Here is a 24,828-nt window from a genome sequence, read left to right on the forward strand (position 1 = left end):
TTTTCTTAATTTTGAAGGTAAAGTGTGAGACCACTCACTAGATTCAACGTTCATGAAGGAAAGTGAGCCTTTCTTCGGATTTGCATGATTAGCTTCATCTTTTGCCGAGTTATAACTTGGTGAAGGTCTGTATTCAACTCAACCACAAAAACTTTTAACTATTATTTTCAAAAATTATCTTTTGGATTTCCAAGTTGTACGACATAATTTTTAGGATGGGTTTTGATTTCCGGTACATCAGAACTTCGAACGAATTTTTTATAATCATTTTAGTTTTTATTTAAAAAATTCGTGAAATTACGTTGTGATGTGAATTTTTTCACTTAAAGAAAATTATTATTTGAGGTCTTGAGGATGGAAAAATTTTGGTGTAAAAATAAGAATTAAAAAATCATAATAAAAATCTACACTAAAAAATCTTGTGTGTTATAGGCCGCATTTTGAATAGAAATTAGTATGGAGAATTTTTTTTTTTCCATATTATTTAAATTATGAGATTCATTTTCCAGGTACTTGGGACGACATAATACATGAACTATTATTATTTTATAGTTTTTGAACTTCTTTTTTTCATCTTGACAAAATTACAAGCACATAAAATGTTTCATACATTAACATGCACTCGACCAACAACATAATCAAGTAGCTCAATGAACATCTAGGCACTGAAATACTCGATCTTGATCCTCCCAATGGTGATAGGTCGTTGCACATACCTTGGCACCAAAGTCACCTTAATACTACTATCACCATCAGCTCCCAAATCCTCCAACAAGTCCGTTATCCCCAAATGCAAACTCGTTCTCACCCTCTTCCTGCTCTGCGGCAAGAACACCAAGCTTCCGGCAAATTCAGACGCGTCGGGTCGACTTAGATCGTCCTCGTCATCATTCACATGCACATCGAACTTCACAGCCTTATCCGCCACGAACTCAATGCCTTCGATCGACAGCACCTCCTCTTCCTCTTCCTTTTCTTTCTTGCTCCTCGACCTCCTCGGCCTCGGCACCATGACACTGATCACCGAGTCTAAAGCTGTCGGGAACTCAGTGAGTCGAACCAGCTTCTTTGACTCGGTTGCGCGTGCTAAGTTTGGATGATTGACCAAGATTAGCCCTCCCAAACCCAGAAGCACATTTCTCCTATCGAATTTTAGTACAGAAACTTGGTGGCTGCCAAGATTTTGATCACTGTTGAGTGTAGCTCTAGCACGATTTTGGACTGAAGAAACAAGGGTTCTGTTTGGAAATGAGTAACAGATTGACGGGGTTGAGTAATGGGGAATCAAATTCATAGACATAGCTTTGTTTTCGTATGAAGAGAGAGATATGAACGATTATATATGTGGTACTGGATCTTTTGATGACCAATCACATTCACAACCACAAGCTCTTCTATATATTTTTAGGTGCTGTGTTGTTTTGTTGATAAGGATGAGACTTTCTTGTAATATGGTGGCCTACACTCGTCAAAATCACGCCCACTACATTGACTTTATACGACACGTCGCAATTATCTTAACTTTTCTAGAGGCTGTTTAGCAAGGTGTCATGGGCTTAGAATGGACCGAACAATTGGGCTGATTTGGGCTATATTTAATTAACATCGGGTTTTTACTTTATGGATGTAACATTCGCCGGCCCACATTGGAAAATTTTGGTCAATCACCTATGAATCTAAACCAGTTTATTGATGCTGCAATAATTTCATTGTTTAATTAATGTGTCTTAACCGGATCCTAGAAACTAACGGTTGGGTACGTTGCAACTTGCAAGGTACAAAGTACAAGTACTTCAATATTGTACATGAATCTGTACTGCGGCTTGAATCTGTACCAAAATGTACTCCAACACCATTGTATATAATTATGAAGCATATCCTATATCCGCTCTCTGAGGCGTCTTTCAATTTGTTCTCTTGTTATTTATCTCTAAAGCTATGAGTTTTGCAGTCTAGATCATACTTCCTTGATCTTGTTTCTTTTGTTCATCCATTATAGAGCAAGCTGCTATGCTACACAAAGAAAGCCGGGCCGGCAGTTTTTCATACCTTGGCACCAAAGTCACCACTAGATCGTGGTTATCCTCGCCAACCTGTCTTGTTGGAGGACGAGCGAGTCGAAGATGATAATAATTGATCTAGTGATGATTTTGGTGCCAAGGAATGGGAAATGGTGAACCCAGTTTTGTTTGTACATATATATGGAGCCTGCATATATGTAATTGACGAAGCTTTTGGAGGTTGAGGAGGATCGATTCAGATGGCACTTGAAGGGATCTAGCTTAGTGGCAGAAATCAAATGCTCTGATGGGACAGATGATGCTGATTGCCATCCATTACAGGTCAAGCAAGTAATTGTTATAGGATTTGATCAGGAGGACCTAACAACTTAGAACATCCTTTAGGTTTCTTCTTAGATAGAAAACGACTTCGATAATATCTACCAAGTCCTAATTTACCCTATGAATGGGGAGATCTAGACCAACCAACTATTAGTTATTAGTCTAGTAACCTATTTACATCATGAATGTTACATTGAAGTTGGAATCCTTCATTTTCAAAATGGTAAAATAGAAATGGAAGAATTTAATTTTATATTTCAAATGAAGTGTAAAGAACTATACTACAATGGAAGTTGTTCAGCATGACAGTGGATCTCATAGGGTCACCATCGAAGATAAAAGCGTTGATGCTCGAACACCTGTGGATGCTAGTTATTTATTTCACAAAAGAAACAAAAAATATTTGTACTAAGAGCCGAATTAACAACTGCAGACATGAAAAAACGATCCAACATGTGACAAAAGATCTCGAACATCAAGAAGAGGGTCGTCGACTCTTACATTAAATCGAAAACAATGACAAAGTGAAGAGCCAATCACACAATCTCGTACACCTTTATCTGTCAAATTGAGATTAATATGTTTAATCTCGAAATTATAAAGATAAACTTTTTGGCCAAATTTAACTTTGAAGTTCATGGTATAAATACCAAAAGAAAATAAATTTTATTTATTTATTTATATTTAAGAAAGAAAAAAGAAGAAGACCGAAGGAGATGGGTTATAAAAGGTCCCAAAGTCCATTTTGTCCTAACCCTTTATTTGTAAGAAGAGAATCTAGGTTTTCCTAATTTCCCGGGAGCGGCGGCGGCCGGCGGGGTGTTAATTCACCACGAAGTAAAAAGAGTGGTAAAACCATGTTTCTCGGAAGCGTGTGAAAGATTTAGATTGTGACTGGTCCATTAACAAATGTGATTATAACGTTTTGCGCTTTATCTTCTTTTATGTCCCAACATTATTTATAATCTCCTATTCCTATTCTCATAGTGGGGTTTAGACTTTTCCTGATAGAGAGGGTTTTGTGGGACTGTAGCTATTTGAAGGAGAATAATGGCTTCAAGGCTGGTCTTGGCTGTCACTTTTGTGCTTGATCTTATTGCCTTTGCTCTTGCTGTGGCTGCTGAGCAGAGGAGGTCTACTGTAAGTCCCTTTTATCACTCTCTATTATTCTCACATGGTTGTTGATTCAGAACCGTTTTTCTTTTTAGAATTAGGGGTTGGCATGGATTCATTTGGGTGCTCTTGCTTCATTTTAGTATGTTGGGTTTTTACTGAAGCTTGATGCTGGTTTATGAAGAGGGGTTGTTTCTGAGGGTTTTGTGGGTTTTTGAAATTTTTTAGAGAGAGACTATGTGGTGGTTTTGGCATTTACACATAAATAATAAGAGGGTATATGGTTTGAATCTGGGTTATTTTCAAACCACAAGTCCAATATGGTCAACTTTAGGATAAAGATGAAATTTGGAAATTGGGTGGGTTATCTAGATGAGGGGATATTTGTTATCCTTCTGATAAATCTGGTATTTAGTTTACAACAAGTTATTTCAATGTTTCAATGACTAAACTTAGAAATTGGGGTTGCGCCCGTCACAAAGGAATCGCCCCATCTCATTTCAAAACTCCCTGACCAAGAAATTTGCTTGTGAAGGCTAGTAACTCGTTGGCAAGATTCTTAATCAGTATAACATGAACAGACACAGAAGAAGCTAGAGGTTGTAGTTAATATGAGACTATGAATCTCGATTAAATATCTGAAAGAGCCGAAAGTAAAAAGACAAATCTTGTATATGTTTGTCCTCCTCGATGTTTGATTAGAGTTGTTGGCATAGTTTACTTTCAATTGATGTTAACAGGAAATCGGAGTAAACATGCTCAATTCGTTCAAATACAAGATTAAATGGTTTCTCCTACAAGTAGAACAATGCTACTTAAAGTCATCAAGCAATTTGACTAATTTCAGTGATACTAGAGGATATATTAGTTTTGCTCTATGTCTGGTCCTAATTCTTCTATGATTTCTCCCTGACAGTCTAAGATTCAGAAAGATGGAAATTCCAGCTACTGTGTGTATGACTCCGACATTGCCACCGGCTTAGGTGTTGGGGCATTTCTGTTCCTGTTGACAAGTCAGGCTCTGTTAATGATTGTAAGTCGATGCTTGTGCTGTGGAAAGGCTTTGAGACCAAGTGGTTCTAGGTCATGGGCAATCGTGCTATTCATTACCAGCTGGTATGTTCTTGTTCTTGCACAGCTTTTCAGTTAAATAACTTGATCATGCTCTGAGAATATTACATGGTTCCTAATCTGTAGTCATATGCAACTAGAACCAGCTAATAAATCTAAAGTTTAATTTGCTTGTCACCTGTTGTCCAAAGACCAATCTTAGACTTGTAATTGACTGTCGTGTATCATATTGAATCTTCAGGGTATTTTTCTGTATTGCTGAGGCGTGCTTACTTGCGGGTTCAGTGAGAAATGCCTACCACACCAAGTACAGGACTAAGTTTGCTAATGAAAACCTTTCATGTGAGACATTGAGGAAGGGGATCTTCGGGGCTGGGGCCGCCTTTGTTGTCTTCACAGGCATAGTCTCTGAGTTTTACTATGCTAGTTACTCCAAGGCTAATGATGCAGAGGCTCACTACGCCAGAGACACTGGAGTGAGGATGCAGAACCTTTGAATCAGATATTGCAGTTGATTATGTGACATATTCTTCTTAATTCATGACTTGGGCAACAGGACATATGATTGAATTCATGATTTAATGTGTGACATGTTTAGTAGGGGATTTTACTCTAGTTTTTAATGTTATGCGTCTCTTAGCTTATTGGACTCATGCTTTTGGAGACATATCCCATATTATGACAGTATTTGCTTCAGAATTCTATTTTGGTTTTGGGCCGGCCCAAAATTTTTCAGATGATGAGGATCCTTCTGACACTTGGATATTCATAAGATATGCATTATGCCACCCAATTTCAAGCACTTCCCTCCCATCCGGTGAAACTATAGCCGGGGAAAGAAGCTCGACTCTAATTCGACTTTGTAAAACGACTTAAGAGGTGTAATATATAAGTGGGAGTTTGGATAAAAGGATATCGTAACTTTGCTTATTCCGTGAATTGAAAACGGAGTATTGGCTTTTTTCCGATACCCGAAGTACGATTCGACAGGCTGATACAAACGAAAGACATGGTGAGGTGGGGAGATATTCATCAAATCTACAATATGGTCATACAATTTCAACTTTTCTATAAGAACATGTAAGATCAAATATGGACATAACACATATCATCATAAAGTAATTGATGATTAGCTTAATATCAATCCTAGTTTAACATGGATACAAACAGTAAATCAATACTAGTGACTTAATGAATAGTGTATCAATTCATTAAGGATAGTAATCTATTGCTTAGTCTACAAGGAAGGCTACAAGTTGTGATACATTAAGAATCTAACTAGGAAACCTAAACCGATATGGATAGCTTTAATGGGAAGCTTCTTGAGGTTTAAGTTACCTATATATACAGATGAATTGGTCCCTGATTACTACCGACGTTTTGCATATTGTTCTGTCCATTGAGAAGCAAGTTGGTAAGTAACAGAAGGCTATATTCAGTGTTCGTGTTTGCAGTTGCATAAGATGGAATCCATGCCAGTAATTGCTGAAGGTAAGCCTTAATCCCTTTTATGATTGTGTGCATATGTTGTGAGCATGTATATGGTCATTTTACAATTGGTATCAGAGCATAGGCTCACAAGTATCAAAATCGTTTTAGGGTTTTGCAAAACAAACACAAAAAAAAAAAAAAAAAAAAGGGGTTTTTGCTTTACGGACCAAGTCACTGATCAGGTAACTGACCATGTAACTGACCATGTAACTGGTCATGTAACTGATCAAGGTAAGTTACTTAAGTCAATTGCTGCATCTGGTTAAATATCAAGTTCACGCTTCCGCTGTGATTTTTAGCAGCAAATTGGGGAAAAAGCAAAAACAGGTTTTTCTGTGAAATTGATTTCGATTCATAGCATGATAATTGAATTTTGATTGTGCTCAAGAACACTAGTTGCATTCCCGGCGTGCGTTAGGTTAGAGTAGATGGTGACCGGATGAAATTTACAATTTCTTGATTGTTCTGTGGTTTCTTGGAATCGAAACAATTTTGATTGTGCTTGAATATGCATGATGAATTGATTGATGATATGGTATTGTATCTGTGATTGTGTAAAAATTGCATGAAGAACAAAAATCTCCCAGATTTTGTTTACACATTATTAAAATTGACAGATACGAGAGCTTAATTTTCTTACAAGGATGAATCTGGGTAGAATATAAAGTTAAAAGCTCATGGGTTTTGTGGTTTTCTGTTGGCATAAGTGATTATGATGCACAAAGCATTCTTCATTGATGTTGGCAGAAAACGATGATCAGGTAACTGACCAACTAGTCAGGTCACTGACCATGTAACTGGCCAGGTCACTGACCATGTAACTGGCCAGGTCACTGACCATGTAACTGGCCAGGTCACTGACCATGTAACTGGCCAGGTCACTGACCAAGTAACTGGTCAGGTAACTAATCAAGTAACTGATCGAATAACAAAACTGAAATTGTGTTTTGTGTTTTAAAACTATGCTTCAGTTTTATCTTCCAAAGAAGTGGTCAAGTATGGTTTTAGAATACAAAACAGCAATATGCGTGCTTGATGAAAATAAATACGGATACTTAGAAATTTTTCTTCTGTCTAAAGATGTGGATAAATTTCTTTGGATAACTTGTTTTCATTGAACATGGTATATTGATAAAGAACTCCAGGATGTTATGCTTCTGCTCAAAAGTGTTGCTTAACATTATTTTTGGTTATGGACTGATATGAATGCAAGTATGGATTGTTTAGGTTTTCTGTATGTTCTTGTTTTGGTTGCTTAAAGCTAAATAAAACACAGAAAACTTAAAGTTATTTTCTTTACAAATTGAGAACTCACACGAATTTTTGTTTTGCTCCTTAGGTAACTCTTACATGAACTTGAACAGTGTCTTGATGCTAACTGGAACCAACTATAGAGCTTGGCTAGATTCTGTAGAGAACTATATGGGAATGCATGAGAACATAGACTATTGCTTCACTGAGGATAAACCTGAAGAGTTAACTGAAAAGAGCACTAAGAAGGAAACTGATCTTTACAAGAAGTGGCATAGATCCAATAGAATGGCTAAGAACCTCATTCGTACCTCTATGTCCAAGACTGTCAGAGGAAGTATAGAAGAACCTGAGCTAGCATCAGATTTTTTGGAACTCATAGGTGCTAAGTTTAAAGAAAGTGAAAAGGCAGAAGCTGCTAGGCTAACCAAGGAGTTTCATGATTTGAAGTACATGGGTTCAGGGGGAGTTAGAGAGCATATTATGAAGATGATCAATATAAATGGCAGACTCAGGGAGCTCTTGATGGGGGTTAGGGATGAGCAGGTAGTGCATTATGCACTACATTCCTTGCCTAACAGTTTTAGTCATCTTAGGACCAGTTACAACTCTCAAAAGGGAAACTGGACTCTAGATGAACTTATATCCATCTGTGTGGATGAAGAATCTAGGATCAAGGAAGAAAAGGAACCTGCTACAACCATTAACCTCATTGAGAAGCCTAAAAGGAAAAAGCCCCAAAATAAGCTCAAGCCTATCAAAGCCATAACTAAGAGTTCAACAGCTGCAGTGGCCAAGGAAAATAGGCCATTTAGGTTCAAGTGCTACTTTTGCAAAAGAGTAGGACACATGAAAAAGGACTGCACTGGCTATAAAAATTGGTTAGCCAAAAAGGGTAAGATTTTTTCTAATACAGTTTTTTCTTTAGAAATTAATCTTATAAATGTTGAACCACAGTCTTGGTGGATAGATTCAGGCTCACCTATTCATATTACTAATTCTTTGCAGGGATTCATAAGGAGGAGAATCCCAAAAAGTGATGAAGTGAACCTGTGTGTAGGCAATGGCATGAGAGTGGCAGTCAAGGCTATTGGAACCTTAAAGCTCGATTTAGGATTAGGAAAATTGTTAGTTTTGGACAATGTCTTTTATGTACCTTCCATGAGAAGGAATTTGGTTTCGGTTTCTCTTTTAGTAAAATCTGGTTGTAGACTTGTTATGGATAGTAATGGAATTTTTATTTCGAAAAATTCTGTTCAAATTGGTTCTGGTGTTATTATGAATGATTATTTACAGTTAAATTGTTCAATGGCTCAACAAGAAATTTTACTTGTTGAAAATAACACAAACAGTACTAACACTTTAACAGGTGTTAAAAGAACCAAACTAAATGAAAAGTCTGCATTTTTATGGCATAGAAGACTCGGCCATGTTTCAAAAGAGAGACTGAAAATTTTGGTGAAAAACAACATCCTAAATGAACTTGATTTTTCTGATCTAACAGACTGTGTTGAATGCTTTAAGGGAAAAATAACTAATACTAGAAAGAAGACTGCATATAGAAGCCAAAATTTATTAGAACTCATACACACTGATATATGTGGACCATTTAGGCATCAAACTATCTGTGGGAATGTGTATTTTATCACATTCATTGATGACTTTTCTAGATACAGTTATATTTATCTACTTTCAGAAAAGGCACAAGCATTGAAAGCCTTTCAAATCTTTAAGTCTGAGGTAGAAAATCAACTAGAAAAGAAAATCAAAACAGTGAGGTCAGATAGAGGGGGAGAGTTCTATGGAAAGTACACTGAATCCGGCCAACAAAAGGGTCCATTTGCCTTGTTTTTGCAAGACAATGGAATTAAAGCTCAATACACAACACCCTATAATCCACAACAGAATGGTGTTGCAGAGAGAAAGAATAGGACTCTTTTGAACATGGTTAGATGCATGATGTGTACGACTGGTTTGCCTAAATTTCTGTGGGGTGAGGCTTTAAAAACTGCAAATTATATTTGCAACAGGACACCTAGCAAAGTCATAGAAAATACTGCTTTTGAGCTTTGGTGTGGCAGGAAACCTAGTCTTCATCACTGTCATGTTTGGGGATGTCATGCAGAAGCTAGGATTTATAATCCAAGCTTGAATAAACTTGACCCCAAAACTGTTAGTTGCTATTTTATAGGTTATCCAGATAAATCTAAAGGCTATAAATTATATTCTGCTCATCATTCACCTAGAATTTTTGAAACACATCAAGTAAAGTTTCTAAGTGAAAAAGTTCACAATACAAACCTTGAGGATTTAACCTCAGATTTTGAGGAAATTGTGTCAGATGAGAATATAAGTGTAGCATTGCCTTTAGAACAAGATGTAACTGATCATGTCACTGGTCACGTAACTGACCATGTCACTGACCAAGTAACTGTACCTGGTCGAGTAACTGGCCAAGTAACTGACCATGTCACTGACCAAGTCACTGACCAAGTCACTGACCATGTCACTGACCATGTAACTACCCAAGTAACTGTGCCTGGTCAAGTCACTGCCCATGTCACTGACCATGTAACTACCCAAGTAACTGTGCCTGGTCAAGTCACTGCCCATGTCACTGACCATGTCACTGACCATGTCACTGACCATGTCACTGCCCATGTCACTGACCAAGTAACTGACCACGTAACTGGTCAAGTAACTGAACCTCAAAATCATCCAGTGGCTCAACCTAGAAGATCACAGAGAGCAAGAAAACCAACTTATGGGGGGAAGAGAGTGACTACATTGTTTATCTACAAGAAGCAGAAATTGAAATGGACTGTGCAGAGGACAATGATCCAACTACATTTAATCAGGCCATTGAAAGTAATGAATCTCATCAATGGCAGCAAGCAATGGAAGCAGAAATTAATTCCATGAGTCAAAATGCAGTTTGGGAATTAGTTGAACCTGACCCCAACCAGAAGCCTATAGGTTGTAAATGGGTTTTCAAAATCAAAAGAGATGCAAATGGCAATGTAGAGAGACATAAAGCAAGATTAGTTGCCAAAGGTTTTACACAGAAGGAGGGCATTGATTTTACTGAGACTTTTTCTCCAGTTTCTACAAAAGACTCGTTTAGGATAATCATGGCTTTAGTGGCTCATTTTGATATGGAGCTGCACCAGATGGATGTTAAAACAGCTTTCTTGAATGGCGAACTAGATGAAGTGATTTATATGAGGCAGCCAGAAGGGTTTGTACAAGCTGGAAGTGAAAACTTAGTGTGTAAGTTAAGAAAATCAATTTATGGCCTAAAACAAGCTTCTAGACAGTGGTACAAGAAATTTGATTCTGTGATTTCTACTTTTGGATTTACAGAAAATCTTGTTGATGAGTGTGTTTATTTGAAGACTGTTGGGAACAATTTTATTTTTCTGGTACTCTATGTGGATGATATACTTTTGGCTAGCAGTAACATTAAATTGCTTAAAGATACCAAGAGTTTTCTGTCAAGGAATTTTGACATGAAAGACTTAGGAGAAGCATCCTATGTACTAGGTATTGAGATTAAAAGAGATAGGGCACAGAGACTACTTGGTTTGTCTCAACAGAATTATGTTACCAAAATTTTAAAGAGATTTGGTATGGAGAAGTGTGCAGCTGGAGAAGTTCCCATGTCCAAAGGAGATAAGTTAACCAAGAAGCAAAGTCCCAATAGTGATGTTGAGAAAGAAAATATGGAGTCAAAGCCTTATGCCAGACTTGTAGGAAGTCTCATGTATGCACAAGTCTGCACTAGGCCGGATTTGTCTTTTGCAGTAGGGATTTTGTCTAGATTCCAATCTAATCCAGGCCATGAACATTGGGTAGCTGGGAAGAAAGTGTTGAGATACCTGCAGAGAACTAAAAGCCACATGCTAGTTTATAGGCAAGTGGAGGATCTGAAACTCATTGGATTCTCAGACTCGGATTTTGCAGGGAATTATCCAGACTCCAAGAAGTCCACTTGTGGATATGTGTTCATGCTTGCAGGAGGTGCTATTGCTTGGAAAACCATGAAACAAACACTTGTTTCAACTTCTACTATGCAAGCCGAATTTATTGCAGTATATGAAACTGTGTGTGAAGGACTTTGGATTAGGAATTTTCTCATGCAGACCAAAGTATTGAGTCACATTGTGGCTGGAACACTTGTGATTTATTGTGACAATGAGGCTGCAGTTTTCTTTAGCAAGAACAGTAAAAGGTCAAATAATTCCAAGCATATTGATCTAAAGTATTACAGTGTTAGAGAAAGAGTAAAGCATGGTGAAATAGCTGTTTTGAGTATTGACACAAATTCACAGCTAGCAGATCCTTTCACCAAGGCATTGTCAGTAGCAGCATTCCAGAAACATACAGCAAGCATTGGAATTTTAGCTAATTTAGATGCTAAGATCAGTAGAGAGTTAGTCCAGTTGGAGCATTTAAAATTCTAAGGTTTTTTGAGTTCTTGTGTTTTAGTTGTGATCTTTTTATTTTTGTTTATCACAACTTATTTGTAATGACAGTTTTGATTATCAATAAAATTTTGAGGTATTTCCAGTTATGATTTTGCTGCAGCTTTATTGTTTTGTTTTGGAATTTATCATCTTGTTTTGAATATCATACTTGCTATCAGATGGCTTAAATCATGTATAGCATGATGCTAAGGTTCAAGCAATAATTTTAAGCCATCAGTGTTCAGTAAATTTGCTTGAGTTTCTGGTTTTAGAAACATAAAGTAGGACCTAATATATGTTTACTTGTTGATACACATTAACATATATTGTATCACTTCTGGTTTGACATATGTGGATTGCAGGAGCTTGTGTTTGTGGTTTTGAAACTCTGCATTTTTGTTAAAATGTATACTGTTTCTTGCTCTGCATAAGTAACTGTGATCTGACCATGTTGGAATGGATTTTCGATTTAAGTTTGTTATCTGGCGCGCACTTCAGTAAGTTAAGTAGGTTTTGATGTTCTCTGGTGCAAATCATCGAGCATGATATGTGTGAGTCCAAGGGGGAGATTGTAAGATCAAATATGGACATAACACATATCATCATAAAGTAATTGATGATTAGCTTAATATCAATCCTAGTTTAACATGGATACAAACAGTAAATCAATACTAGTGACTTAATGAATAGTGTATCAATTCATTAAGGATAGTAATCTATTGCTTAGTCTACAAGGAAGGCTACAAGTTGTGATACATTAAGAATCTAACTAGGAAACCTAAACCGATATGGATAGCTTTAATGGGAAGCTTCTTGAGGTTTAAGTTACCTATATATACAGATGAATTGGTCCCTGATTACTACCGACGTTTTGCATATTGTTCTGTCCATTGAGAAGCAAGTTGGTAAGTAACAGAAGGCTATATTCAGTGTTCGTGTTTGCAGTTGCATAAGATGGAATCCATGCCAGTAATTGCTGAAGGTAAGCCTTAATCCCTTTTATGATTGTGTGCATATGTTGTGAGCATGTATATGGTCATTTTACAGAACATATATTAACAACACAATGTTTTGGCAATTACTTTACAACCAAAACATTCTGTCGGGACTAGAAGCAAAGAATAGTTTGGAACCAGTGGCCATAAAATATGGGGAAACGAATCCCTGTAATGATCCGGAAGTAGTCCAAAGTATACATGTATATCCAAAAGAATCTTCCATCACATTCTGTCAGTCACTTCTTGCTGTACAAGACCCCATTTTCTGTCATCTTTCCTTATATCACAAAGCACTGAGAGTGCCCCAAAATTCAATCAAATTAATTTGTTTGTGGGTTTCAACAAGCTAATTAAAGAAAATGAAAGAGCAAAACTGCAAGATTATAGTTACAAAATGGACAAATCTTAATTAGTAGCCTTGAAGCTGAAGCTTCAAAAAGTCAGCTTCAAACAGTCTACATCTCTCTGTGTAGAAATTACGAGATTGAGAGAGAGTGAAATAAATGAAGTACCAGAAAATCATGATCACCTGAAGATCAAGATCATAGCACAAAATACATAATTGAAAATGACATAGAAAGAGACTGTTTAATACACACCCAACCCAATTCAAAGAGAAAAATTAACCTCTATAGATACCCACTAACTAATTAAAATGGTTAAGTAAATAATATTCCTTTACGGGTTCATATCAGAATCATCCCAAGGCACATTGAGATCAGTAGAAACAAGGGTTTCAATGTCCTCCCAATTCCAGTCGTTTGATGTGTACATGCCGACGCTTGAATTATTAGCCTGCGGGATTGTGATGGTTGTTGAGGGCATGATGCTGGTGATGGTTGGCTCCTCCATGGATTTGAATTCTTGGGGGTAGTTGCAAACATTTGGGGATTGAAAAGATGTTGAAATTGCGTCAAAGGAACTTGAAGTACTTGAGCTTGAGAAGGGAAAGCTCAGTACTTGGGCTCTACCAGCTTGAAGAAAGTTAAAAGGCATAGTAGTACTACTTAAACCTGATGACGATGAAAATATATGGTTGTCCAATTCACTTGAGGTGATTAAATTCTGTTGAGGAAGAAGAACTCCCGTATGCGAGTTGAGCCTTTGCTCTCCATCAATTGCCAAGTGGCTGTTAAGCCTTTGCACACCGTCGGTTCGATCAAATACCAAGTTGGTATTATTGACCCTAGTCGTCGTGGCAATAGTACAAGCACCATTTGTGGTGGTTTTGGCGGCGGAGGCACTAGAGTTCGGTTTCCTGGTGCGCTTGTTTTTCCGACCGTGGCCACCAACAGGGACGTTTCTGAGCGTTCCACCGTTGGTCCAGTGCCTCTTGCAAGCTCTGCAGAAGTGCCTAGGCTGAGTCTTGTTGTAGTTGTTGTAGTAACAGAACTTTGTGTTTGTTGATTCACACCTCGGACACTTCAACTGCTCCGATTGCTCCTGGCTTTGTTGCTGTTGCCGCCTCGCCACAGGCGGTTTTGGCAGCTCAAAGCTTTGTGCTTGCAACAAGGTCTGGCTCCAATCCAAGCCATCACTACTAACCTGCTTTGTACTCAATCCCATCTCCTAAATCAAATACCTTGATCAAAACCTGAAACTGATGACGATCCCTTAAGATGGATGATCTAATTAAGCGAATACCCTTTTTGATTTGTGATCTAGATGAAGAATTCTAGCCCTTGGAACGAGGGAGGAGAAGAGAAAGCAATCGGAAGAGGACGAGGATGTTGCTTATAAGCCAGAGAGTTTCAGGTGCTGCAATGAAATGGCCAGGAAGCTGATGGGAAGTGAGGAGCATATCTTTATGTAAAAGGAATATTAGTGTTTAATAACACAGGAATATATAAGAGAGATGGTGATGATGATCAGAAATTTCTTGTGAAGCTTTTGTATGGTCCAAGATAGTTTGTGATTGATGTATGTGGGGTTTGGTACTACTGGTGAAGATGAGGTGGTGGCTGGCAACCCTATTAGAATTATGCAAACTTATAGGTGACAATCAATAGTAGCATGCTCCCACAATTTTATAGAGAAAAAGAGGAAGGTACTTAAGTAATAAGAGAAGAACCAACGTGGAGAAGAAGGATGGGAAATGGGAAAGAGAATTACTTAACCATGAAGGTGATGGTGGGTTGGTGACTTGGTGACATGTGGCTACTTCATCACCATTGATAGTGCTTTGTAGTGTTGGATGTGTAAAAAGAACATGTACTGCGTGTATCGTTTCTCCCTTGTGTTAAACTTCCTTCATCGTAAACAGCAGTGACTAATCTCAAAGTTCATTATACTTCAGATGATTACATGTGGCCCATCACAAAAGTAATTTCAAAATTATCATATTTCAACTTTTAACATACCGTAAAATGAGAATATTATGTTCTTATTTCACGAAATTTTGCATTGTCGTTATATTTATTATGAATATTATTCTATTCATGATTAAATACATTGTTGAAGTAAAATTATGCATATCATGTTAATAAGACGACAATTTTTCAACGAAATAATATTATGTGATGTCTTGGGATATATACACAAAATATTTTAGGTTTCCATTCCATTAGCGATTGGCAAAAAATCACAAATAGTCACTGAGTTATGACTCATTCGACACTTAACTCACTGTATTTTTAACAATATCATTTAAGTCACTCATTTTTACATCAATCTTTCACTTAACTCACTGCCGTTAATTGTACCGTTAAAATTGAGGGTATATTTGTCAAAACGCTTAAAAATACATTTTTAACTTTCTAAAAAAAAATCTAAATTTATTAGATTTTTTTTCAATTTTTTTTTAGTTTCTGAAATTTCTAATAAAAAGAATTTTAATTTAATTTAAATATATAATTTGAAATTTTTTTTTTAAAGTTAGAAATGCATTTTTTTAGTGTTTAGACAAATATACCTTTAATTTTAATGACTTTTAACAGTAGAATTAACGACAATGAGTTAAGTGAAAGACAGATGTAAAAGTGAGTTAAATGATATTGTTGAAAATATAGTGAGTTAAATGCAGTGTTACCTGGATCGCGGGTCATTGCGGAACGGGTACGCAGTACGGGTACGCGGTACGCCAATCTCTATAGAACGCGGTACGCTAATATATATTAGCTAAAATTTTTAATTAAAAATAAATTACATATGATAAATATAATTATAAAAAAAAAAAATAGATACCATACTATAAATAAAAATCAGGACTCCTAAACATAATTTTAATTGCGTATTTGGAAACATAACTTTTTTACGTAAATATCCCTTATACATATACTATGAAAACCACATAAATTTAAAAGGGTAAACAAGTAAAATTAGATATTAGAAGTTATAAAGAATTAGGTTTAAAATCTTTTAGATATTAGCATTTTTTTCTTATTGGAATAGTCGTCATAAGAAAAAGAAAAGAAGATGAACAGCCCAACCAATCTGTTGCAGAAGTCTAGGAATGGACGAAGTCTAGAAACAAGCGCACCAGAGCTGATGCAGAAGATGGGACCGCCGAGTAAATATGGGATCGCTGGAGTCACCGATCTGGTTCGTGATCGTACTGCGTTTTGGGTCGTGCGACCGGGTTCGCGGGTCGCCGGCAAACTGAGCGATCCCGACATCTCTGGTTAAATGTCAAATGAATCATAACTCAACGACCATTTGTGATATTTTCTGTTAGCGATAATATGTTTCCCGTTTCCATTCCATTCCATTCCACTAGAGAGGAAGTTGTGAACATATCAAGGAATAAAAGTACATGTACTACGGTCCAGGGGCTAGGTACCTTACCTAGTTAGCTCGTCTTTCTGTGGTGTTGTTTTGTGAAGGACTGGTTAAGTATATAGTCATATAGAGGGGTGGCGGGTAGACCCCCACTTTGTTGGGATAATTATGAACAGTGCAATCACCATCACGTGGCTGCTAGTTAGGGTAAACCCTACATGTAGGTTTCTGAATTCTGATCGACGATCCTCATTACTTATGGGCCTTTCTACATGTGATTACACGTTACGTATCTTGGCGTTTTATTCCCGTCACATCCATGCATGCAAGCAAGCACCATGCAAATCTAGGATACAAAACTAGAAATGTATTTTCAGATTTTCTTCAATAAAATCGACCCAATATATATAGTTGAGATAGGCTGAATCGATCTATATATTAATTTTCGATAATGGTATATTGGTATACAATAGTTCTATTCATCTCAGCTAAAGGTATTGTGTTATATTGAGATAATCTACCACTATTGAAAATGAGCATATATATATATATATATATATAATATTTATCCAGTGTGAGGCTAGAGTTTATGGTTACTTTTCGGTCTCATATTCATATTTCGACCGTTCAGTTTTTAAGTATTAATATATAGATCAATCTCTGTAAATTTTCAACTAAATTAATAATCTTTAAGGCATCTCTGCACATTAACACATTTAACGGTTACTTAAATAAATATAGCGATTTCTAATGATAAATGACTACAACTATGATAGATTGCAATAATAAACAAAATAATTGACTTTTAATTTTCGCGTTAGACTTGTGAAATATTCCACTGTGCTCGAACTCGGCTCATGAGGACGGAGGGAATGTATAGTTTTTAGTTTTCAGTGGATATAATGAATGGCTGGTAGTTTGCCGTCACACAAATAGGACCGGCCGGCTACGAGAGCCACGTGCATATATATATAATTAGGGCACCACAGGATTTTGAAGATAGCAAATATATATTCCCATGTTTGCTAAGATTGCTTGTGATCAAAGACAGAGACAGTGTGAATGGAATTGAAATAATCTGAAGAACTTGTTCGTCCATCTGTTGGTTAGGTAAAGGTTCGTCTTCCACGTAATTCTCAAAAGGATACGACGGAATCAGAATGTCTGTCGTAAACGAATAAACCCTAAAAAACTAAGAAGCAAAAAGGAAAGTCGTAATAAGGTGACCAAAGAACACGAAGCTAAGCCATCATATTCATACCCCATTCCAGACTTCATCAAAATATTCAATCTCACTGACCAAACAAAGAGAATTACAGAAAAGCTTAAAATATAGATGGGAAACGCATGCATGCCAACCCTTTGTTTTATTCTTTACTGTCATTATCACTGGTTAATTAAACTCACTGGTTAATTATTATTAATTTCCATGTGAAGGAGGATTGAGAAGGGTCCAAAATGATTGTCCCACGAGTCACCGTATCGTGTGGTGATGGGGGTCCTTGAAGCTGGACCAGGTTTGATTGATGGTCCCAGATAGAAATAAACATGGACGATCGATCTGATAATCGATCTCGGTATATAAGTTTAGGTTGGTCCATATATGAAACATTAATCAAATTTATAATTAAGGTCACTTTGATTAATTTTGACTATTTTTTAAACCGAACCAGTTGTTAGCTAGTCAGCAATCATGAATCATAAACCTCTATATATGAATAAGGAAATGAATATATATAAAACCAGTAGTTGCAGCTGGTCTAGTTATTCCTGTTTATACTTCAAAGCTTAACAGGAAGCAGCCTTGTGCTTAATTGCTTGAGATCTGTCGTTGCAAAGAAGATTCATGGCTAGGGGTCTACTATAGTCAATTGCATGGGTCAAATAAGCAATTGTCACACACAAGAAATGAGTGCAGAAAATGTTAAGACATGTATAGGTACCTTATTTGACTTAGGTCTCTAATGCTACGGTGGGTACTGGGTAGCTAGGGAGAGGCGGGTGATGGGTCCATTGAGTGTTTATCACTTGCATGGAACGATACATATAGTAACAAATAATTAGAAGTGTAGATTGGATTTTTCGTAAAATAATTCTGCCAACTAATTAAACGCTAGCTAGTGTCAAATTAGGGTTTGACAGAACCTTACCCATGTGATTTCTATGAGTCTAATCTATCGACTGGTAGGGATTGTGTACATGATAGACCTTTAGGTATTGCTCTTATTCAAATCTAGCCATTATTCATATAATTGAATAACAATTATCAAGATCCTAGGAGTCTAGAAGTATTACGATATTGGCACACCAACCAGAATTTGGAAAGAAACTTACTAACTTAGGTCTTTTTTTGCTAGTAAGGTAATTTAACAACTAATATGGAGTAATATCAGTTTTATATAAAAAATGTTCAAAATTTCCTATTATGGAGTAGTATCAAGGAAAACTAATGTCCTATATCAACAACTAATCTCCTCCAAACTCTCATATACAACTCATGCACTAACATTCGTCCGTGAAATTCTTCTATATATTCTCATTTTTCAACGGCAGATAGTACATCCAGGCTAGGGTTGACGAATTGTGTGATATACATGCATACATAACTTGCTCAAGATGGATTTAGTGTGCAAGAGAAAAAATCCGTTAGGACTAGGACAAACTTGTAAGGACTTCGACTTTCTTGCATTAATTGTTGACACTAAATGATTTCAATACTACCAAGTACTCCAATCTTTACACATCCACTTTTTTTTTTTTTTCACTATTGAAAGTACAACTATGATGCACTATTATTTTGCAAATGGGCATGTAGACTAGTTTTATCAACTAATGTTAATCAGTACAGGGAACCAATGTGGCAATTCGATCAAAACTAAAATCACATTAATTGTTACTAAGTCAACCTATAATTAGGAGAAAATGTGGCCGATCGAGTGTCATTGCTAGTTTGAGAATGTATAAAGTTACATTTGGAATTAGGGTGCGGCTATTGCTACCCTATTAACTATTTTGTTCACCCTACTTTCTCTTCTCACCCTACATTTATTTTTTTAATTTGAAGTTTACTTTGTTCACCCATTTGCAATACCCAAAATACCCTTTTCAAGCCACCCTACTAACTATTTTGTTCACCCTACTTTCTTTTCTCACCCTACATATATTTTTTAAATTTCAAGTCTACTTTGTTCATCCTACTTTCTTTTCTCACCCCACATTATTTTTTAAATTTCAAACCATATGGTGTTTTCAGACAACAAGATTACCTCATTTTCAGGATCCAAGTAGGTGTTTTCAGACAACAAGATTACCTCATTTTCAGGATCCAAGTAGGTGTTTTCAGACTCCATTAGCGCGTTAATTTGATACATTTTGAGGCATAAAGCTTGTTACTATAGCATAAGAACAATTGTAGATGATGAAAAAAATAAAGAGTTAGGGTTTCACGATGAATGGAAATATTAAGAACGTGTTTTAATAAGAGATTGTCTTTTATTGTAATTTTATATTAAAGTATTTTATTCTTTTAATAAATCAGAAAGTTGTAGGGTAAACAAAGTAGTTAGTAGGGTGGCAATAGCCTCACCCTTGGAAATTATTCTGTATGCCAATAGCAACATTTTCCGCAAGTTTAGGACCTGACAAACATGACTCTTAGGAGAAAAGATGTTTTTCAAAAAAAAATGGTAACTTTGTAAGCCTTTAGCTCGACCTTTACGATCTGCAAAGAAAGACTCAATACTCCAATGGTTAAGAATCGAAGCATAGGGGAAATTTTTCTATGCTACAGTCAAACCATGTCAGCATAAAAAATTAACACGTAGACTCGTCTTTAGTTAAATTAAAATTCAATTATTTCATTATTTTGAGAAAAGACCTTTTTAGGTTCTCCTTCATCTTCTTACCCAATCTCTGCCGAAAGCCACCGATGACGGCAACTCCATCTCTGTGGAGATCAATCATGCTGGAACCCAGTATAATTACTTGAACATCTCTCTTGAGGCTAAACTCGCTCTTGCTAAGTGGAGAGTGAATGATCTCGGAGTGGGTGGGAATGGTTGTAGCTAGGGATCGATTGGGATGGGATAATGAGGAGAACGACGGCGGAGATCTATGTCCATCGATGAGATGACCAAAACAATCAAATGATTCAATCGATGAGATTTGAATTTCATAGACCTAGCACTTACCTCTTTATCTTAGCCCAGAAATCTCAATTACACGTGTACGATTTATTAAACAATTTAAAGCTCACTATACATCTTGAGAGTGCCAGTATACTGATGAAATGACCTAATCAAAACAACTGCATATCAATATCAATAAATGGTTTCAGAGAATGCTTTACATGTTCACACTTCATAATAGCATGCATTAGCTTGTCTATACTTAAAAATAAAGTTGCAGAAGAAGACAATATGAGATGCTGGGGATTAACAAGAGGACAAACTGCAAATCTGAGAGGTAGGAAGCCAGTGATGAAAGACCCAAAAAGGTCTTTTTTGAATATAACATTGTATTTTAATTAAATTAAGTACAAATCTAGGTGTCAATTTTTCATTAGCAAGTCAAACCATATCAGCATGCTGAAGGGGGATACTATTCATTCCATTATTTCCATCGGTGACTTCATTGCAGCTCGTACCCTCCCCGTGGAGGCCATCAATCTCGTCGCTGCAGCTGCCTGTATGTCGTCTATCAGGTTGGTTCTTCTTGGCAATGATAGGGACTCCTCTGGGAAGTCCATGGGTGGCGACACTATTGATCATCATGTTGTGCTCGTGGATTGGTCGTGGCCGGAGTTGCAGATACTGCTGAAGCTGCAAATAGAGCACAAAAGAGTTTGGATATCCAGATCAAAGAGCATGTGGTCGGGATGTCTTTGGACTCAAATCCAAGCCCAAACCTTGGGGAGTTCGACGAAGGAGGTGGATGTGTGGCTACCCTCGAATTGGTCGGCATGGATGCTTGGCCGGACATCTCCAATATTGCTGATGGCGGCAAGAACAACTTGAAGGCAGCTAGGGTATGTTCTTGATGGCCTTTGTGGGCTAATGGTTGGGCCTAAGGCTGTGGAACTGGTTTTGGGCCTGCTCTCTCTTGGGTCCAAAATATCTAATGGGTTTCTATACCCATTATTTAGTTAGTTTTTTTTTCGAATTTGCTTGCCTATTACTATGCATTACTGTCCATAGTTAAATAGGCTTTCTTGAATAAGTAAGCATGAGTACCGTCAAATGATCGGACCTAATTTATGTATCGCTGTGGTTTTACCACAAACTCTTTATCTGCCCAGAGATGGTAGAGGAAGGATATGTAATGGTCCTTTCTGGCCTGAGTAATATTAATATATCGACATGATATTCTTAAAAAAAAAATGCTGACATGGTTTGCCTGTAACATAGAAAAATTTCTCGAAGCGTAGGCCGCCCTCGGGTTTTCAATTAAGGTTCTAGCCCCATAATTTCTTATTTTCGCCCCCAGCATTAATGCTTAATACATCAACCAACACATTGGTACATCAATCGGAATTCATAAAGCAACAAATTACTTTGTTCTAACAATTCTTAGTTATTAAAAAGAAAAGAAAGAAAAAAAAAATAGGGTCACAAGATATGTATGGGAGGTTCTAGTTGGACCTCCAAATTTGATATTTGGACCTCTCCTACTTATTAAACCTAACTAAGTAGACCTCCTTAATTTTACCAAAACACGCTCGAACAATTAAATATGTATCTTCAACAATTTTTTTTTTTCTATCTCTATCAATTCATCTCAAAAAAAAAAAAATCAATCATGAAGAATTGTGTGAGTAAGCTGGCTATATTTTTGGTGTACTTTCAATGACTAAAAAAGAAAGTGATTCTTGGAGGATCCGAACAAGTAGACAGTTACAAAGATTTTTCTATTAATCCATATCATAGTTTTTGTTTTGTTTTTTTTTTTTTAGCAATATGAATATGGTTCTAGAAAAGACTTTGGTTCTCAGAAAAATAATATATATACATCGATTAAATCTAATTAAAACCTTGGATCTTAATTAGTAATAACTACACCAAGATATTCAATCAATTTAGTTTAAGGAAATTTCAAATTCATATTGTTTGTTTTTAATTTACATTTGTATTAAATGATAGGGCCCTGTATAGAAATTAATTATCTTTACTTAATTGTTTTAGGTAAATTATAAAGTTATATAGGTAATATAAGGAATTTGGGGAAAAAATTAAATGTTATATTAATAGGGGAGGTAAGGAGAGTATTTTTTTTCCTATTTATCCATATTTGTCATTTTGTATAAGTTGACAAAATCCATTGATATTTAAAAAAAGATGGAGGTCCAAATATCAAATTCAGAGCTCCAACTAGAACCACCCGATATGTATACATCTAACCGAAAAGAACACTGCATATCCAAATGACCATTTTGTCCAACAATTTAATTAATTTTGAACATCTAAATCCTTTAACACATTTTTCAGTATAGAATAGTTTACTTTTTTAAAATTTCCTTGAGCTTCGGCTTCTTAATCGGGAAGCTGTTTGTTCAGTTTTCGGATCACAATCCTCAACCTCCGAACTTGTGCTCCATCTTCAAGCGACTTTTGATTTGGGGATTCTCAGAAATCGATCCTAACAATTTCTCAAAGTTGTAAAAATGTGGGACGCCATTGCTTTTTTTGAAGCTTTTTGTGCAGAGTCGCACAGTAGACAGTCACATAAGGCCGGAAGTTAAAAAGATGGCAACAATGAAAAAGCTTGAGCAAAAAAAGCTCATCGTCACCCCTATCCATGATTAAATTTGTTGCAACTTAATGAACCCCAAAAAAAAATTTGTTGCCAATGAATTGTTTGTCAACAAAAATTTCTCATAAAGTTCGTCGGCTAAGTCCTCTGCTTAATTCATCAGTAAAAGTCTCTTAAAATAGAAGAGAGAGAGAGAGAGAGAGAGGGACATTTGCCAACTACTTATTCGTTGCCTTGGGAAACACTTCTCATAAAAAAAAAAAGAGACACCTCTGCCATCAAACGAGTCATGGTTTCCTATAGAAAAATAAAATTAAAAAGAGACACACTTGTATGGATGAGTTAGTTCTCAGCAATATGTACTAAAAGGTCTTGAGCACCCTCGAATTCTCAGGCCTAGCCTTGTTTGTGTGGTATAACATGAATGCTAAACTTGCCTCAGGTAGGATTGGGGGTTGAGCTTGAATGAAAGTTCCCTTCGGGTTCAACAAGCTTCTAACTTGTTTGAATTTCTTGATTTCTTCTTACACTGCATCACACATCTTTCTTGTTCTTTAAGGTAACCTTTTATTTTACCGCCGCAAGTTATTTTGTTGCAACAATTGTCGATTTTATATAATTTACCAAACAAAATAATGAATAAATCCAGGTAACATCATATTTTAAATTGAAATTGATGATACAAACACATAAGCAATTTAAACAAAAAAAATTGACTGACCAAATAATTAAACTATTTCACAATGTTAATTATTTTATGTGAAGATTTTCATTGACATATTAAAACAAGATGATGTTGCACTTATTGCAAGCCATAAATAGACTATGGACTCTAGCTAACTATAAAGCTTGTTCTAAAGATGAACTTGGATATTTGTTATTGAATACTTGATTTATAAAGTTTAGTGCATGAATTGTCTCGATATTTATCACGTACAAAGCGGTACATGACACTCACAAAAACATTCCTATCTGTAATATAAACTTGCGCACTAGACGCTTGACCTCATCCTCACTCTCTCCAAATTCATATACAACTTCATCAATCAACACAAGGAGATCCATGGTTTTGTTAATAGTGACAAAACCAAGTGTTTTCCTCTTTTATATACACAACTTCATCAATCAACACAAGGAGATCCATGGTTTTGTTACTAGCGACAAAACCACTAGTAACAAAACCACTTCATCAATCAACACAAGGAGATCCATGGTTTTGTTACTATTGACAAAACCAAGTGTTTTTCTCTTTTATATATACAACTTCATCAATCAACGATCCATGGTTTTGTTACTAGCGACAAAACCAAGTGTTTTCCTCTTTTATGACAGCACTAGGACATCAAAAACCAGTTACTAGCTTTATAGGTAAAACACTAGTCGTTTTGTGTGACATATACATGCCTACTGTAAAGAGGACATCAGCGGTTTTGTTACTAGCTCTATAGCTAACACAAGTCGTTCTGTGTGACATACATGGATACCATAAAAACAAAAGTCATTTTGTATGATATATATATGCATACCAAACTTGCTCAAGCGTGTGCAGGAGAAAAAATGGGAACAAAAAGTTGTCTTCCGATTGGACAGATTCTAACTTGTTCGAATTTCCTTTGACATGGGGGACAAGCA

The 24,828-nt window shown here is 36.3% G+C and overlaps 3 protein-coding genes across 3 annotated transcripts; 1 reads left to right on the forward strand and 2 right to left on the reverse strand.

The window, feature by feature from the left end:
- Positions 1-524: 524 nt before the first annotated feature.
- Positions 525-1,384, reverse strand: LOC112202853 (polyphenol oxidase latent form, chloroplastic). Its single transcript, XM_024343874.2, has one exon. The coding sequence runs from the start codon at positions 1,298-1,300 to the stop codon at positions 659-661; it is 642 nt and encodes a 213-aa protein (XP_024199642.1). The 5' UTR covers positions 1,301-1,384; the 3' UTR covers positions 525-658.
- Positions 1,385-3,303: 1,919 nt separating this feature from the next.
- Positions 3,304-5,263, forward strand: LOC112202856. Its single transcript, XM_024343877.1, has 3 exons — positions 3,304-3,482; positions 4,372-4,571; positions 4,768-5,263. Exons 1-3 carry the CDS (start codon positions 3,393-3,395, stop codon positions 5,021-5,023), a joined length of 546 nt encoding a protein of 181 aa, XP_024199645.1. The 5' UTR covers positions 3,304-3,392; the 3' UTR covers positions 5,024-5,263.
- Positions 5,264-13,119: 7,856 nt separating this feature from the next.
- LOC112202854 (dof zinc finger protein DOF1.4) lies at positions 13,120-14,762 on the reverse strand. Its single transcript, XM_024343875.2, has one exon. It carries the CDS (start codon positions 14,296-14,298, stop codon positions 13,411-13,413), a length of 888 nt encoding a protein of 295 aa, XP_024199643.1. The 5' UTR covers positions 14,299-14,762; the 3' UTR covers positions 13,120-13,410.
- Positions 14,763-24,828: the final 10,066 nt, after the last annotated feature.

The sequence above is a fragment of the Rosa chinensis genome, chromosome 5, assembly GCF_002994745.2.
Source record: "Rosa chinensis cultivar Old Blush chromosome 5, RchiOBHm-V2, whole genome shotgun sequence".
NCBI lineage: Eukaryota > Viridiplantae > Streptophyta > Magnoliopsida > Rosales > Rosaceae > Rosa > Rosa chinensis.

Excerpts from the sequence above, each read along its gene's own strand:
- LOC112202853 (XM_024343874.2), bottom strand. The coding sequence starts at position 1,300 with ATGTCTATGAATTTGATTCCCCATTACTCAACCCCGTCAATCTGTTAC.
- LOC112202856 (XM_024343877.1), top strand. The coding sequence starts at position 3,393 with ATGGCTTCAAGGCTGGTCTTGGCTGTCACTTTTGTGCTTGATCTTATT. Across the intron at positions 3,483-4,371 it reads CTGAGCAGAGGAGGTCTACT|TCTAAGATTCAGAAAGATGG; the intron begins GTAAGTCCCTTT and ends TCTCCCTGACAG. Across the intron at positions 4,572-4,767 it reads GTGCTATTCATTACCAGCTG|GGTATTTTTCTGTATTGCTG; the intron begins GTATGTTCTTGT and ends TTGAATCTTCAG.
- LOC112202854 (XM_024343875.2), bottom strand. The coding sequence starts at position 14,298 with ATGGGATTGAGTACAAAGCAGGTTAGTAGTGATGGCTTGGATTGGAGC.